Here is a 15199-nt window from a genome sequence, read left to right on the forward strand (position 1 = left end):
ATTTTTAACTTATAGGTCATACCACTTACCTAGGCTGTGTCCAGTCATGTCATGAATTTTCATGAAAAAAATCTTTTAATTCATGCAACCATGAAAAATTTCAAAGCTGTGCTTCAATAAGTGTTTAAAATGTGAATTTTTAAACTTTGCCCAGTCTAAAGTTCTAAATTGCATAAGTATTTTTAAGTTTAACTTCTTACAGAATGATTAAACTGAGCTGAAATATTAACACAAAAATACATCCTCCAATTAATTAGCACTATAAGAGAATGTATTAACACTAAACAAGATGATTTAAAGTGAAATAGTGTTGCAGTGCCCAGTAGATATGAACTATATTGCCAAAAGTATTTGGTCATCTGCCTTCACACACATATGAACATGAGTGACATCCCATTCGTAATCATAGGGTTTAATATGATGTTGGCTCACGCTTTGCAGCTATAACAGCTTCAACTTTTCTGGTAAGGCTATCTACAAGCTTAAGGAGTGTTATAGGAGTTTTTGACCATTCTTCCAGAAGCGCATTTGTGAGGTCAGACACTGATGTTGGATGAGAAGGCCTGGCTCTACTCTACTTCGTCCCAAAGGTGTTCTACTGGGTTGAGGTCAGGACTCTGTGCAGGCCAGTCAGGCTCTTCCACACCAAGCTCGCTCATTCATGTCTTTATGGACCTTGCTTTGTACACTGGTGTGCAGTCATGTTGGAACAGGAAGGCGCCATCCCCAAATTATTCCCACAAAGTTGGGAGCATGAAATTGTCCAAAATCTCTTGGTCTGCTGAAGCATTAAAAGTTCCTTTGGAACTGGAACTAAAAGGGGCTGCATAATGCAGTCAGACAAGTACCATTCTCCTGGCAACCGCCAAACCCAGACCCGTCCATCAGATTGCCAGACGAAGAAGCGTGATTTGTCACTCCAGAGAAAGACATCTTCACTGGTCATTTGATGCTTTGCATTGCGCTTGGTGATGTCAGGCTTGGATGCAGCCATGGAAACCCATTCCATGAAGCTCTCTACGCTGTTTTTGAGCTAATCTGAAGGCCACATGAAATTTGGAGGCCTGTAGCGATTGACTCTGCAGAAAGTTTCTGACCTCTGCGCACTATGCGCCTCAGCATCCAGTGACCTTGCTATAATTTTACATGGCCGACCACTTTGTGGCTGAGTTGCTGTCATTCCCAGTCACTTCCACTTTGTCATAATACTACTGACAGTTGACTGTGGAATATTTAGTAGCAAGGAAATTTCATGACCGGACTTCTTGTACAGGTGGCATCCTATCACGGTACCACGCTGGAATTCCCTGAGCTCCTGAGAGCGACTCATTCTTTTACAAATGTTTGTAGAAGCAGTCTGCAGGCCTAGGTGCTTGGTTTTATACATATGTGGCCATGGAAGTGATTGGAACACCTGAAATCAATTATTTGGATGGGTGAGTGGATACCTTTGGCAATATAGTTTATGTTGCATATTGAGAGTTGGCTGGGAATGACCTTTATAACAATGAGTGGAAATAACAGGTAATGTAAATGTATGCATGCATAAATAAACAAATGTAAGTTTTGAGTTTTAAGATTTTGTAATGCACATTACTATGCAAAAGTCAGAGACCACCCTTCACCCTATTTAACTGCTAGTCAAAATGGCTATTTACAAGTTATTCATTTTTCAAGAGATTCTGAGAACATAATATAGTCAATTTTGATATGAAAAGGAAAAGTCAAAGGAAAATAAGTGAAAAATAGGAGTTTCCAAAACTAGAGTTAAAGAAATGACAGACTGCCAAATGGACACCATCAGATAAACATCTCTTAAAGATTTCATCTTGGACACAGAGGAGAAAAAAAAGCTCTACTCTTGCTTCTAATCTGAACAAATCAACAGGTGTTTAGGTTCATTCTTCCACTATAAGAAAACTCATGCTCTGAATCAGAAAGGATGTGTAGCTGCAAAGAAGCTGTTACTGAGAAAAAGAAATCGACACAAAAGCTGCTGGTGTCTCATAACAATGGACTGGCCACCCCAGAGGCCAGACATCAACATTAATGAATGCGTTTGGGATTACTTGAATTGTGAGAAGTAGAAAATCTACTGTAGTACAGACTGCACAAAAGCTGTAATAAAGACAAAGCGAGGACACTTTATTACAGCTTTTATGCAGTCTTTACTTTACAATACTGAAAATATTGATATATTTAGATGTTGAGGAGTGGTCTCTGTGCCTATTGCACAGTATTGTATGTCTATGTTTTAGTTGTGTTAAAAAGGGAATCACTAAAAAGCTTGTGCACAATTATATATACAAAATAACTGAAAATACATTTAGCCTTAGGTTCCACACATACCTCTAGTAGAATGCACTGTAGCTGTAATGAAATTACACATCGCACACGGCTGGGTTCATATTTATCAAACGTATCATAGTTAAAGTGTTGATCTAATATCAGTTTACATCCTAATGAGAACGATTATATGGACAAGGGTGATTTCATCTGAGATCATCACATTTAGTCGAAGACTCTTGATCAGTCCATGCACCATATGGTGAATTGGGTTTGACCCATTCTGAGTCTGGGACACATGTTTGTGTTGTTTGTGCTAAAGCTTGGCTTTGTTGTCCTGCCAAACAACTGCTCTCACACACACTCAGTGACTTGGCACATGCTAACGTTTGTTGTTTTTTTTTTTTTTCCTTTCAAACAAGCTTTCTTAGGTTTCAATATATAAGAACAGCTTTTGTGATTTTTATCACCTGTTAGTCATTAATCAGGCCCATAAATACTTAAAGTCCACAAGCGCTGTGCTGCTAAATAAGCACCACAACACAACATGAATTGGGCTTTCGCTGCTGTGTAGAAGCTGCCAGTAGTCTTTATACAGGGCAGGGGCCTGGGGTGGGGGATCTGTAGATTTGATCTCAATTAGTTCAAATAATATTAGACATTTTATATCTCCAGTTAACAAGCACAAATAGACACCATCAGTTGTTGGTATTATTATTATTTTTAGAGATGTGTATTCTGACTAATTTAAATTTTTGAGTATCCACAGAAGTTGATGAACTTGGTTAAAGAGCATATTTATACCTTATACTCATGTTACATAACACATAAACATAAATAGATGTATTAGGGCTAGCACCATCTAGCACATTTGAAAACATATCTTATAATCCAAAAATCACCCTGGGAAATGTTTGCCTTAAATATGATAAGATTTTTTAGACCACAGGATGATATGCCAACATGGTAGTTAACACTAAGAAGAAAAAATCTCTTTTTTCATTATGTCTCATGGCAGCTAGAGTAGTTAGCTTTCTTGCAGGTTCATTGTCTCTGCATTTTTAATCATCCCCCTTAAAAATGCATCTGTGGAAATTCATTCACACTAAGGCACTGAGCAAAGCATAATAACTTGCTTAATCTAAAACAGGAGTAAACTGTTACACTTCACAGTCATATTATAACATAAAAATTCACTGGACTGTTTTCTATATTTTCTCTCTTTCTGGGCTGTAGTGTAACAAAAACAGTGATTTCTGTAGGTGAATACTGGCAACTAGAAGGTTAACCGAATGTTACAGAACACAAGAGCATCCATAGTAAGTTTGTCCCTTTTTCATTTAGTCAAAGTCAATGGTCCAGTCTGAAATTCTTTTCAATCCTCTCCTTCTTTATTTATTTATCTTCTCTGATACCCTTTTCTACTATCTATCTTATAGCTTTAACTGATTATAACAGCTAGGAGAAAGCATCATTTGATTTCTTGTCTACCTTTCATTTCTCTCTGTTATTAGTCATTTTTATTGGCTTAATTATATATCTGCTGTTTTTTGTTATTAAAAATTAATGAAATAATAAAATAACTGGTCATATAGTAACTACACAACTGCTAAGCATCCATTTGAACAAGAAATTCAGTTTTTTTTTAACACCAATTAAATTGGGTATCAAAATCTAGCACAGTAAGAGTGACTTTTGAAGTAGAACATATGTAAAGCTCCATGTAAAAGTTCTCTTTCTTTGTGTGAGACACAGCTGATCCCTTTCTCCACTCTCCTCGACCTCAACACTTTTCTCAACACACTGTGTACCACAAATGGCCCCAGGTGATTCAGCACAAAATATTATATATTGTGAAACCTCTGACTCTCTATGGAGGAATCAACACAGAAACGGCAAAAGAACCCCTTATTCAATTCTGGGGCCCTGTTTCTTCGTAGTGGTCCAGACATAGCGCAGCCACAAGAAGGAAGCCTCAAGAACAACAAAGCTTAAAAAAACAAACCAAAACCAGAAACTCATTGTTTGCGGCCGTCGTCATGCGACGTCGTGCAGTGCAGAGCTCAAGCCGAAAGCACATGGGATGTTTCAGTGTGTGCCAATGTGGTATCTCATCAGCATTTCTCAAAGTTCCATGCAGTTCTTCAGTTCCTGGTTAGAGTGATCTTCCCACAGGCAAATAGCTCCATTAGACGGAATAAGAGCCATGCTGCTCTTAAATTAAGTGGCTAGTGCTGGCCAACACCACCAAACCAACATCACTTAACCAGTTGTACCAGCCCATTAAGACTTTAACACAATAATGTGAAAAAACAAAGCAAAAGTTTATCAAACTGTGGTGGGTACTATTAAAATTAGCAAAAGGCAGAAATAACACTGCCTAATATGTTCAGATAAAACAGAGAATGCACAAACTAAACTTATCAAGTATTATAAATAACTACGATGATCTCACCTTTGTTGCCTTCTGCTCTAATTCACCATCCCACAACTACCAGTGTAACAAGGCAAAGAGTTCATATTGTCAAAAATAAATGAGTAATCAGGTGCACTGAACAATGAGCAGACCAGTGTAGTTATCCTGGCCATTAAGTTTTCAACAGACATAAAGAACCAACCTGACCCGTATAGTTATGTCAGTCTTTCATTCCTTTCTTTTTCTCTCCCGCCCCCCCACTTAAAAATCTCTTTTTAAACCTAAGTTGATTTTAAAGGTTTTAAAGATGCACAATGTATGATAATGCATAGACATACACGCTCACAACTGAGTGCTTCAACCTATCTATTCAGTTACTACATTACATAAAAAGTAAGTTGGTTACTTATGAAAGATCTAAGGCTTGCTGCTCAGCATGGTGCTCGGTGAGCAGTAAAAATGATTTGTGATCTGGAACATGCTTTTCGTTCTCAAATTCTCTGAATCAGATTCTAGTCTCATACTGTAAAAATACAAGGAAAAAATTCAAGCCAAACTTCACAAGGTCCAATACACACTGTCTGAGCCAAAAATGTAAAACAGGAGGACAACCAACTCCAAATCCAACATTCTAAGTACAGGATATCCAGATAACAGAAGACAAAAAGTGTTAGACCAGACTGAGAGCAATAAGAGCTCACAAAGGGCTAATATGACAAAGTTGGATCCATAGTTATGATTGGAGTGAATGCATAACAGGTGTGTGTGTGTGTGTGTGTGTGTGTGTGTGTGTGTGTGTGTGTGTGTGTGTGTGTCTGTGTGCATGACTGGTGTTGGTGATCAGAGGGTCAGAGAAGTTGAGTGTCGATGGTTCGACACAAACTAAAAGTCGATTTTAGTGACCGTTGAGTTTGTCTAGCAAGTGGATGGAGGGTTGCATATTAGGAGGCATCTTTCTTTGCTGTGTAAGACGATGCTACCGACTGAGGAAGAAGAATGTAATGGAAGAAAAACAGCGAGAGCTCGTTTAGCGTTCAGAGTGGGTTAGTGTTTCAGAAAAGGGCCTGAGTGAGGTTAAAGCACCTATCACTGGCAAATCAGACACTGGACTCCTGGTTTAAACAGTCCTAAATGTCAAAAGCTGGCTGGGCCTATAAGCGTGAGGGCCCTTTTACAGTGGAGCTAGTGGAGCAGCCACAGTCCCCACCACGCCATGTGTTCAGACAGGACCTGTGAACAGGGCGCCAGGGATAAAGTACTTTTTCCTTTTTGTGCCTAGAATTTATATGTTTTGGTAGTGGTCATCTGTCAGTAAGAGAAGTCACTTTCTTTGCGTCTCTCTCTCAATCCATCTCACTTACTTTAACTCAAGTACTATTTTCTGCTAAAAGTGAAGTTGTGCATCTGTTGGCATGCGTTCTTAATGGCTACCAAATTCAACATTCAGTTGAACAGTTCAAAGTACAAATTACAAATGAAAAATACAGTTCTCCATAAATTCTTGCTTACAATTTGGAAAAATTGTAGTACAGGCAGGAAGGAATACCTAATGGTCTTCTACCTCTTCAGAGAAGGTCTGGTGATTAATGGGATCTAAAAAAACACCTACAATTTTTATTTCATTTCTTAATATCAGAAAATCTGGATTTTCTTGTATTTAAATTTTGTAGGTATTGTAGTAATAAGTTAATAAGTCATTATTGAAATCTGTTTTTTAAGATCTTGAAATGCCCAACTGAAAACTGCCCAATCAGGAATTTCCCCCAATGGTTTGTACGTAGATAAAGCCAAGCAACATAAATAGGAATGGCAGTGGAATCAACCCATCACAATTTTTTTACACTTACTGTTGACTGGGGCAGATCTAGGACAGAACTTACACAAGCTGACAAACTGACTTGTGGCAATGGTGACATCCTATGACAGTGGAGCATTTAAAGTAAGTGAGGTAGCAACGAGTGTGGTTAAAACATCTGAAAGGTGCTAGTAAATGGTGGTTGAGGACCAAATTCTGACAAACGTTTGCAAATAGGCAATGCTACAAATGGTAGCTTTAGCAACCCACTGCTATGGGCAATGTGGTACAGATAGCTGACTGTGCAGTGGGGAAGAAAGGGACTGAGAGCTGATTTATGTAGGCAAGTGGGCCTCGGCCAGCCTGCAGGTAATAGCTGGGATTTATACGGAGCTCTGACAGCGCTCTGGGGTTGTATATAATTGTGGATTATCTGCTAAAATTCTTCGGCTTCACTGTGATGGAAATGATCCACTGCCTGGTATATAAATAACCATGGAGTGCCTGGCCAGACAAAAGTCTCCTCTCCTGAAAGATTTTCCAAAACATGACATCTAAAGCTGTGTGTGTGCGTCAGTGCATGTTTGTGTGTGTGTGTGTGCTTTCACTCATTTCACGCTTTCATCATCAAGGACTGTAGAGGATTGGGAAAAAAGGGAATTTTTATGTCTTAGCATGAGGGCTCAACTGATGTTTGTCTTGTATTGTTATTCCAAAGAAATGCCCAGCAACCTACTGGCTGGAATAATATAGCATTGTCTCCAAACTTACTGACAAGAGGATGGAGAAAGGAGGGCAGCATTTATGATGCCATTAAAGATCTGCACAACCATTAAAGAGACGAGACTGATTGAATGGCACCATGGAGGATCAGGCTGAGCTCTTTTCCATTCACCTGCTTTGAATGTGTAGTATGATCTGGCAGAATACTGAGAAGAGAAATTTAACCCCTTAACCACATGAACCTGACTAATTCATTACTATAAGTTTTCCTATTCAAAATGGCTGTTTGTGACACAACCTCAATAAAACTTTTAAAATTCAGCTTTGTTAGATCCTGTTCTTTACATACCAAATAAACACAACAGCATTTGCAGAATTGCATTATAAAAAACAACTGATAAAGTAGCAAAAATATCTATGCGAGGGCCTGTAGTGTAGTCTTAGTGTAGGTTTACACCTGAATTATTCACTCTTATTACTATATAATTTACACACTAGTGTCCTAGTAATTATGAAATACTTTATAACAGTTAATGAAGGTCTCTTAAGATTTATAACTGAACTGTTTTGCCTGAAAGTCTATCCCACATTGGCACTCACACAGTAACATCAGCCATGGGCTAGGTATTCTGTCTCACTGATGCAGAGACACCTCTCTACAAGTGCTTCATCTAGAAACAACCCGCCATCCTCAATCCAAAGCCTGTAATTCTCTGATAGCCATTACTCATCCGTTCATGTTTGTCTCTGGTCGTCAGTTACATAAAAGAAATGGAAAACTGCTTTAGCTCTGCTGGTCTTAGTGTTTTCTTCATTTGACTTGCTTTTCATTAATTAATTAAGATTCTGAGGTCCTGAATTGTCCACTTTATGAAGTCAGTTCAGTAGATTAAGAGTTTGCGGCCTTGCTTCCCATGGTAATTACATGCCTCATAAGCAGCACAATCAAAAGGGCTGACGAGTCTGGCCAGTGAAGGAAAAAAACAACATGGGAGCAACATGAGGCTGTTACATATGTTGTTATGCTCTCTTCTTACCATGATTAATGCTTGGCTGTCCATGAAAGACCTGTCCTATTCACAGTAAACACAGAATTGACCGCTTTTGTTTTGTCCCATTGTTCTGAAGCAGAAAGCACTCCCTGAGGCTTTGGGACTGGAGCTGCTCGCTTCTGGTGTGGCTTAGATGGGATTGTGCAAGGAAGCTGAGAGGTCCCAATGTTGGTAAATACAGCATAGGAATTAAGTAAATAAGCATAGGTCCAGTTCTGTTCTCTTTTCCGTTCCTTACAATAGCCACATTTACAAACAGCCTAATAATCTGTTAACAATCTGACTAACAGCTCAATCGGAATAGAACACGTCCATGTAAACACTTCAATTGGAATAGTCTAGTCCAATTGAGTCCATTCGGAATACAATTTCTATCCGATTGAATGAGGTAGATAACCTTCTAAATAATCTGTTAAATAGAAGAATAATATCCATGTAAGTGCCTGTATCCGATTATATTTCTAATCGGAACGTTTAAGCATGTTCTGCACATGTGCGTCGCATCATAGCAAAAGTTTATAACGTTCATCATGGCGGAAGCAGAAACTGGTTTGCAGGGGGGGGGGGGGGGGGGGGTGCGAAATTTACGCTTTGAACTTCAATAGACGGCGGTGGGACGGGCGTCCAGCTTACGTGTCTCAGAACAGGACACCTTCCTCTCACTCCTTTTTTTTTCTCGCTGCTTCTTTAATAAGTACATGTAAGGTACATTTTTCTGAGTCTGACATATTTTTAAAGCAATTAAAAACACAAGCGCACCAACTGGAAACTCATCTCACTCTGATCATTTTGGAGCGGATTACTTGTATTGAGCATGTAAATGCAGATTTTCCTTTGGAAGAGTCAGCATATAAACACCTCAGTCTTAATCTGTAATCTGAATGTATTCAAACGGTTTGGCAAAAATCTTTTTTTTTTTGGCAAAAGAGTTTTTAGATCCTCATTTAGATCATCCAGTATATCCTTAGAAAGAAATTATATTGAAGTCATAGGCAAACTTCACAAGCACTTTTGGAATTAAATTAAAACCTGAACCCTCTGGTGTAAAGCCAAGCCAACTGTCCACTCTGCTAGACTAAAACCTCTATATTATTCTATTACAGTGGTTCTAAGTGGATCTTTGTCCTGAATTACAAAAGGAAAGAATTCCATAACTCCTTTTCCCTTACCAATGGCTTTAAGTTGGCTTTTTGAGGAATTTGTGCAAATTAACCTTCCTCAAATCTTATTTAGCTGTGTTAGCACAAATATAGCAATCCTCTCACTGTAATCTTTGCTTTGTGTTAATAAATAGTGAGTTATATACAGTAGTGTGCACAAATCTGAGACTACTATTTAAAATCTGAGACTAATATTTAATGTCTAATCACCAAAAGTGCTTTGCATTTACTACAGCTTTCATTCTTTTCCAGAAACTTGGTTTCAGTTTTCAACAAAATCTGCAGAAAAATTTTTCCACACCTCCAAAGTTCAGTCTTAGAAGTTGGTTGCATTTTCTGTTTCACATTTAAATATATTGAGGACTGGGTCCTGGGGTAGCCAGCCAATTGTTGTGAGAACACCGACAGCTTCTTTGTTTAACTTAAACAGCTTCTTGAAAGCTACACATCCTTTCAGACCCTTAGCTGAGCTGTGGATTCTGTTAGATCTGAAGCAAATGTAGAGTTAGATTTTCTATCTTTCAAAGATAAAAGCTCTAAAGTACTGTTAGTCTGATGGTGAAAGTTTTGGTGGTCTACCAGGTTTTGCACAGTTGTTAAAAGCCCCATTTTCTCTATAAATGTTAATAATTTTTTCATTTTTTAATCATGTTTTTTCACTGACCTTCCACCTCACCCCCCTAGGAAATCGTAAGTAGACCAAATGACCTCATGTTTCAGCTGAAATAATGGAAAGCAACTGAGAAGAAAGCTTAAAGGGGCAGTTGGGGGTCTCAGGGCCAGTGGGTCCTGACTCAGTCTCACGAATCAGACGCCTTCTCCACCCCTACAGGTTCTGTGGCACCTGAGGCTAACCCCATGCCCTGGCCCATGTTCCACACCACGGGTACTGGAAAAGACCCGCAAGTCCCTAAACATACAGACAGCTTTTTCTCATCCTGTTTCTTTGCCCCTCTTTTCCTCCTGTTCCCTCCTCTCTTTTTTATTCCTCCCCTATGCACTGTCATAAAGTCAAATGAATTCCACCAACAAAGCTGTATAAACAATTATGTGTGAATAAGGTTACAATAGGGAGTATGGTTTAAATAATTTGTTTTCTTTCAATTTTTTAAATGCATCATATTTAAAACTTTTCAACTAGCTCATTTAAAGACAATCACATTTACAGTTTCTAAGGGATTCAAGATGCATTCAGGGAGAAGCAATCAGCTGCAGAAAGATTTTTAACTGATACAAACTGTTTTCTTTATAAGAGCTACTTTTAATGTGATGTCATTTTTGCTATTTATATGAATTTCAAATAATTTTCACATTTACACATACATTTTTTCCAAGACCACAGTATGCCAATGGCACATTAGATTATAACATTATTAAATATTTAATATAAATCGAATTACTTAATTAATTACTTAATTGATTAAGTAATTAAATAAATGAATTATCAATTAAATCATCAAAATAGCACAAAACCACAGAAAAGGCTCTTGAAAGTTCCTGAATGTCTTCTTTCTATTGTGTCTCAAAAAGCAGTCAATGCTAAAAAAATCCTTATAATTTCACTCACATAATCAGCTTAATTTAATTTATGTGGACTGTATAAGGAAGAAAATAATACATTTAGAAATTTTAACAATGTTTACATACTACATCAAACTTGTTTATTTAAGAAAAAACAAAGAAATTCTATTGTCCATGATACAGGCTCTTTAATCATAATTTTTTCTGTCTCTTTTTTCTAGGAGTGAGAGAAGCACTTTGTGAACCTTTTGCTGAACCATGACGAGATATCAAAGCTCAAGGAAACACACCACCAGGTCATACTAAACTACTGCCCTAACAAGAAGCAACACAGAAAGGGCCTTCTTCCACATGTGTAACTCATGCACTAACTCTTTTTCAGTACCAGAATCTCAGGGCTGTATTACCAGTGGTATAATTAAAACCACTTGCTTTCTTTAGGGTGGTTCATGATAGCACAGCATAAATATTTATCTCACACAGCTCATGGTGGGAATAAAAAATAAATATGTTGAAGGTTCTCCTTCCAAAGCACTGCAATTTCTGCCTTACGATTTGGTGCCAGTACCCTGAGGACTCAAAGGCGAGACGTTTAAAGTTTTTTGTTGCGGTCCAGATCAAATGCTAAGGCCCTTATGTTGTATTTATTGTCTCCTAGTCTTCCATTTTTTCCTAATAAATGACTGACAGACAGCTTGAGGTGGGTAGGCAACTCTTTTGTAGATTGCTTTGTGTCCCCCCCCCCACCCGGGTCAGTGAGGATCAGGGTTTTTTAACTGTGATTTGTGAACGGAGGAGAGAGGAAAGAGAACGTATCTAATTGGTTTCATATGTCGTATTATTGGTTCATTTAAATAATCACAGACACCAAGGGCTGAGAGCATGACCCTCAACCTCCTGGCTGCTTATAGAGGAGCATGTTGAACATCAGAGACCCCTACAAACACCTTCACTACTTACACTGGCCCTAGTAAATGCAATCTCATCGATATGTTTAGGGGCATAGTGAAAAGTTCATAACCAAGCACTAGAAATGATAAGAAAGCAATAGCATTAGAAGAACATCAAAAGGTACTACAGCCAGTGTTGTTAGACAAAACCTTTTCCAAAGCTGTATTATCCCCTTCTACATACTATACGTTTTGCTATGCTTTAGAAAGAGTTCCACAGATAAACCCCCCACCCCCTTTTAGAAAGAGTATTACAAAAGGACCCCCCCCTCCCCCCCCCCACAAGTTCCATACCTGTGAGATCCCTCTTTAGCTTTCGGAGGTCCTTTGAGAGGTCATCAAACTTGACTTGTGCAGCCAGGAACAAATCCTGAGACTCAGGCAGTGGGAAAACACTCTTATCTGTTCCTGCATTCTGACACAAACAAAAAACTCTGGGTTATTTCAAAGCCAGAGAGAAAAAATGCTACTGAGCACTCACTAGCTAGCATTTACTAACAAGTAATACTCAACCTCATCTATGTTTCGTAGGTAGTATGACACCACATAATCCACCAGACTGATCCGGTTGTCCTATGAATAGAAATAACCAACAGTTAAAGTAAACTGTACAATATAATTGAACTGAGTACTGCTTCATTCTTACCACTGAACTGCATTAAAAAATGTACTGCTTCTCTGGACATTAAAGTGACACCCATATACGAGTTGTGCAAAAATATCAGCCAGTACTGACTCAACTGAAGGTTTTTTTGACACTGATCAAAATATCAATGATTTTCAACATGTTGGATTGCAGCATCACCAGGAATCAAACTTGCAATCTCTGGCAACAGCACAAAACCTTGTGGTCGTGCCACTGGGGAACCCAGTATGACTCATCACTGTGTAGCTACCTCACAGTCATACAGACTGAACTGTTGAATTTGAACACAAAACACCATCAGGAGGAAAAAAAACATGTACGATGTATTCAAACCCAACAATCTGCAAGAGAAACCATTTTGGGTTTCTGCTATGTGTTTCTGTTTGAGTTTGTGTGAAAGTTAAGAACTGTCAATCATATCTGTCAATAAAGTTAAATCTACTGGAGTATAAAATTAAACTCTATATTAAAATCAGTATCTCTATTGATCACACAATTTTCATATAGGGCAACATCATGCCCTATTTCATGTCAGGCCCTACTAGACTATTTACATCCTATTAATGACTGAAGCTACAATTCACTATCTACAATACTTTTACTAGCTTGGGGAAGATTTCAAGCAAATCTGTCATAAATTCTTTTAGGAGCACGGAGGTACTCTTTATAGTACTGTAGTGAGTAAGTACCCTGCTCTTGACATCCTTCAATTTAGGAAGAATTTCTAAACCGAATCCATCAGCCTGCCCTCTGGTCCTGTTCCCACCGTTCATATAGTTCCCAAAGGCTAGGACCAGGCCTATCACTTCTTTAAGAGTGCTGCTCTCCAGGAGTGCCTGCAAAAAATATATAAGCACACAAACAAATACACAAAATTACAACAAAATTACATACAAATACATTCTATACTCTAAACTGCTATCCTGCTTTAGCTGCTTATAACTGGGTAAATCTTTGTATTAAGAAAGCAAATTATGGCACATCTGCCTGATCATACCTTGCATACTCTGGAGATGATCTCTACTTTGCGATGAATGGAGGATATAGCGTCCTGAAACACTGACCGGAATATGATGCAGTGAGCGCGGCCAGCAAAATCCGGAATCTGAGAAAGCTCATAAAGAAACCTTTACAGAGAAGATAAGAAATCAAGTGAAAGGAAGGAACAGGCACTATCCCAAAGAACTTAGTGACAGGCTACTTCTGTTCAATTTAGACGCTAACTTGAAATACATCAATAGAGACCTGCTTTTTGTGCCAAACTGCAAAATCTGTATGTAACTAAGTGTAATTAAGCGCAATTAAATTGAGGATCAAAGATATGAGACAGTATGTGCACAGTTTCAGGGAAAGACTCAATGACTCAGTAAAAGCTAACAAGTACCCTACTCCTGACTCATTCAACTGAATATGCTTTGTTCCACTGTAAGGCTCAGTAATTACTGCTAGTCACATTCACAGATTCAGACTCAAAGGCCTTGTTGGTGAATGTGTTGTAGACTGAATCGCAAAAAATTATTTTGGAATATAAATATTCCAAATATCAAACATTTGTGTATAACTCTTGTTATAGATTACTTGATTATTTGAAAGCTGCTAAATCAGCCTCTGTGTCTAGTAATGTGAATTATAACATAATCAACATATAAATCTCTAAATGCAAATGACATGGTAGAGTGAGTAATGAGAAAATATTTTATACACCTTTGATATAACACCACAAGCTCCTACTTGCACATACCCTATGTTGCTAATAACATTTTGCCTCCCTATTTCATACCAATAAACTTGAGGAACTGAAACTTTTTACAAAATGAATCTCATGAGCAGCTTCATCAAGAAATAAGGCTTAATATGTCTTACTGCTCAGGCTTGTCCAATAGCTTGACTTCATCTTCTTTCGATGTCTCATAATGTTTTTTGATCTTCTCCAGTTCATCACTCTGAGCTCTCTGTAATCAATTCAGAACAGTTACTGACAAAACACAACACAACCAATGAGGACCGCTAATAAAGACAGAAGTAAAATCATAAAGACATTGAGACAACAAGGGATATCTAGTGAAGCAATGCATGCTGTAGTAATCACACATATATACTGCAACACAATGCTGCAACAATAATATTTATTAAGACATTTGTGCTATACATCAAAACAATACATTTTTTATTTAGTTTTGACTGAAGTTAAAGCAGAAAAAAGTCTCAGGGTACCACTTTTTTAAAAAGATAGCAATGCACCAAAAATTCAATCACTGAAAATATTCTGAGAATGGAATTCATTTTTTCCCTTAATAAGATCAAACAGGGCTAAAACAAAGAGTAAGAATTGAATGTGCAGTTGGTCAGCGTTCTTTAAGTACTGACAATATATATGCACAATATGCTCAGAAAAAATTATTGTAAAGTAATATGATGCAGTTTATCATAATAAAGATAAATATTGTTATATTGCCCACCCCTTGAATGGAGGTAGGCCTCATAAAGTAGCCAGTGAGTGGTAGTAAGTAAAAGGTAGGTGACTACTAATACAGTGAATGGTGGGTTTATATCAACAAACAAACTTAAAAAATAGATAAATAAATCAATGTCCTTCAATAAAAAAGGCAGTAGGTGGTAAACATGAGATATTTCACATGTATATTTTACC

The 15199-nt window shown here is 37.9% G+C and overlaps 1 protein-coding gene across 3 annotated transcripts in view; it reads right to left on the reverse strand.

Moving 5' to 3' along the window:
• The window catches only part of LOC108430666 (formin-1-like), a 107152-nt gene that overhangs the window by 25496 nt on the left and 66457 nt on the right, over positions 1-15199 (reverse strand). For all 3 annotated transcript variants that reach the window (XM_017703292.2, XM_037542176.1, XM_017703293.2), the window contains 5 exons: positions 14413-14501; positions 13547-13676; positions 13239-13385; positions 12417-12476; positions 12198-12318 (listed from right to left, as the gene is read on the reverse strand). In XM_017703292.2, the coding sequence (XP_017558781.1) occupies positions 12198-12318; positions 12417-12476; positions 13239-13385; positions 13547-13676; positions 14413-14501 (547 nt within the window). The remainder of the gene's footprint in view (positions 1-12197; positions 12319-12416; positions 12477-13238; positions 13386-13546; positions 13677-14412; positions 14502-15199) is intronic.

Source organism: Pygocentrus nattereri, chromosome 10, assembly GCF_015220715.1.
Source record: "Pygocentrus nattereri isolate fPygNat1 chromosome 10, fPygNat1.pri, whole genome shotgun sequence".
Lineage (NCBI taxonomy): Eukaryota > Metazoa > Chordata > Actinopteri > Characiformes > Serrasalmidae > Pygocentrus > Pygocentrus nattereri.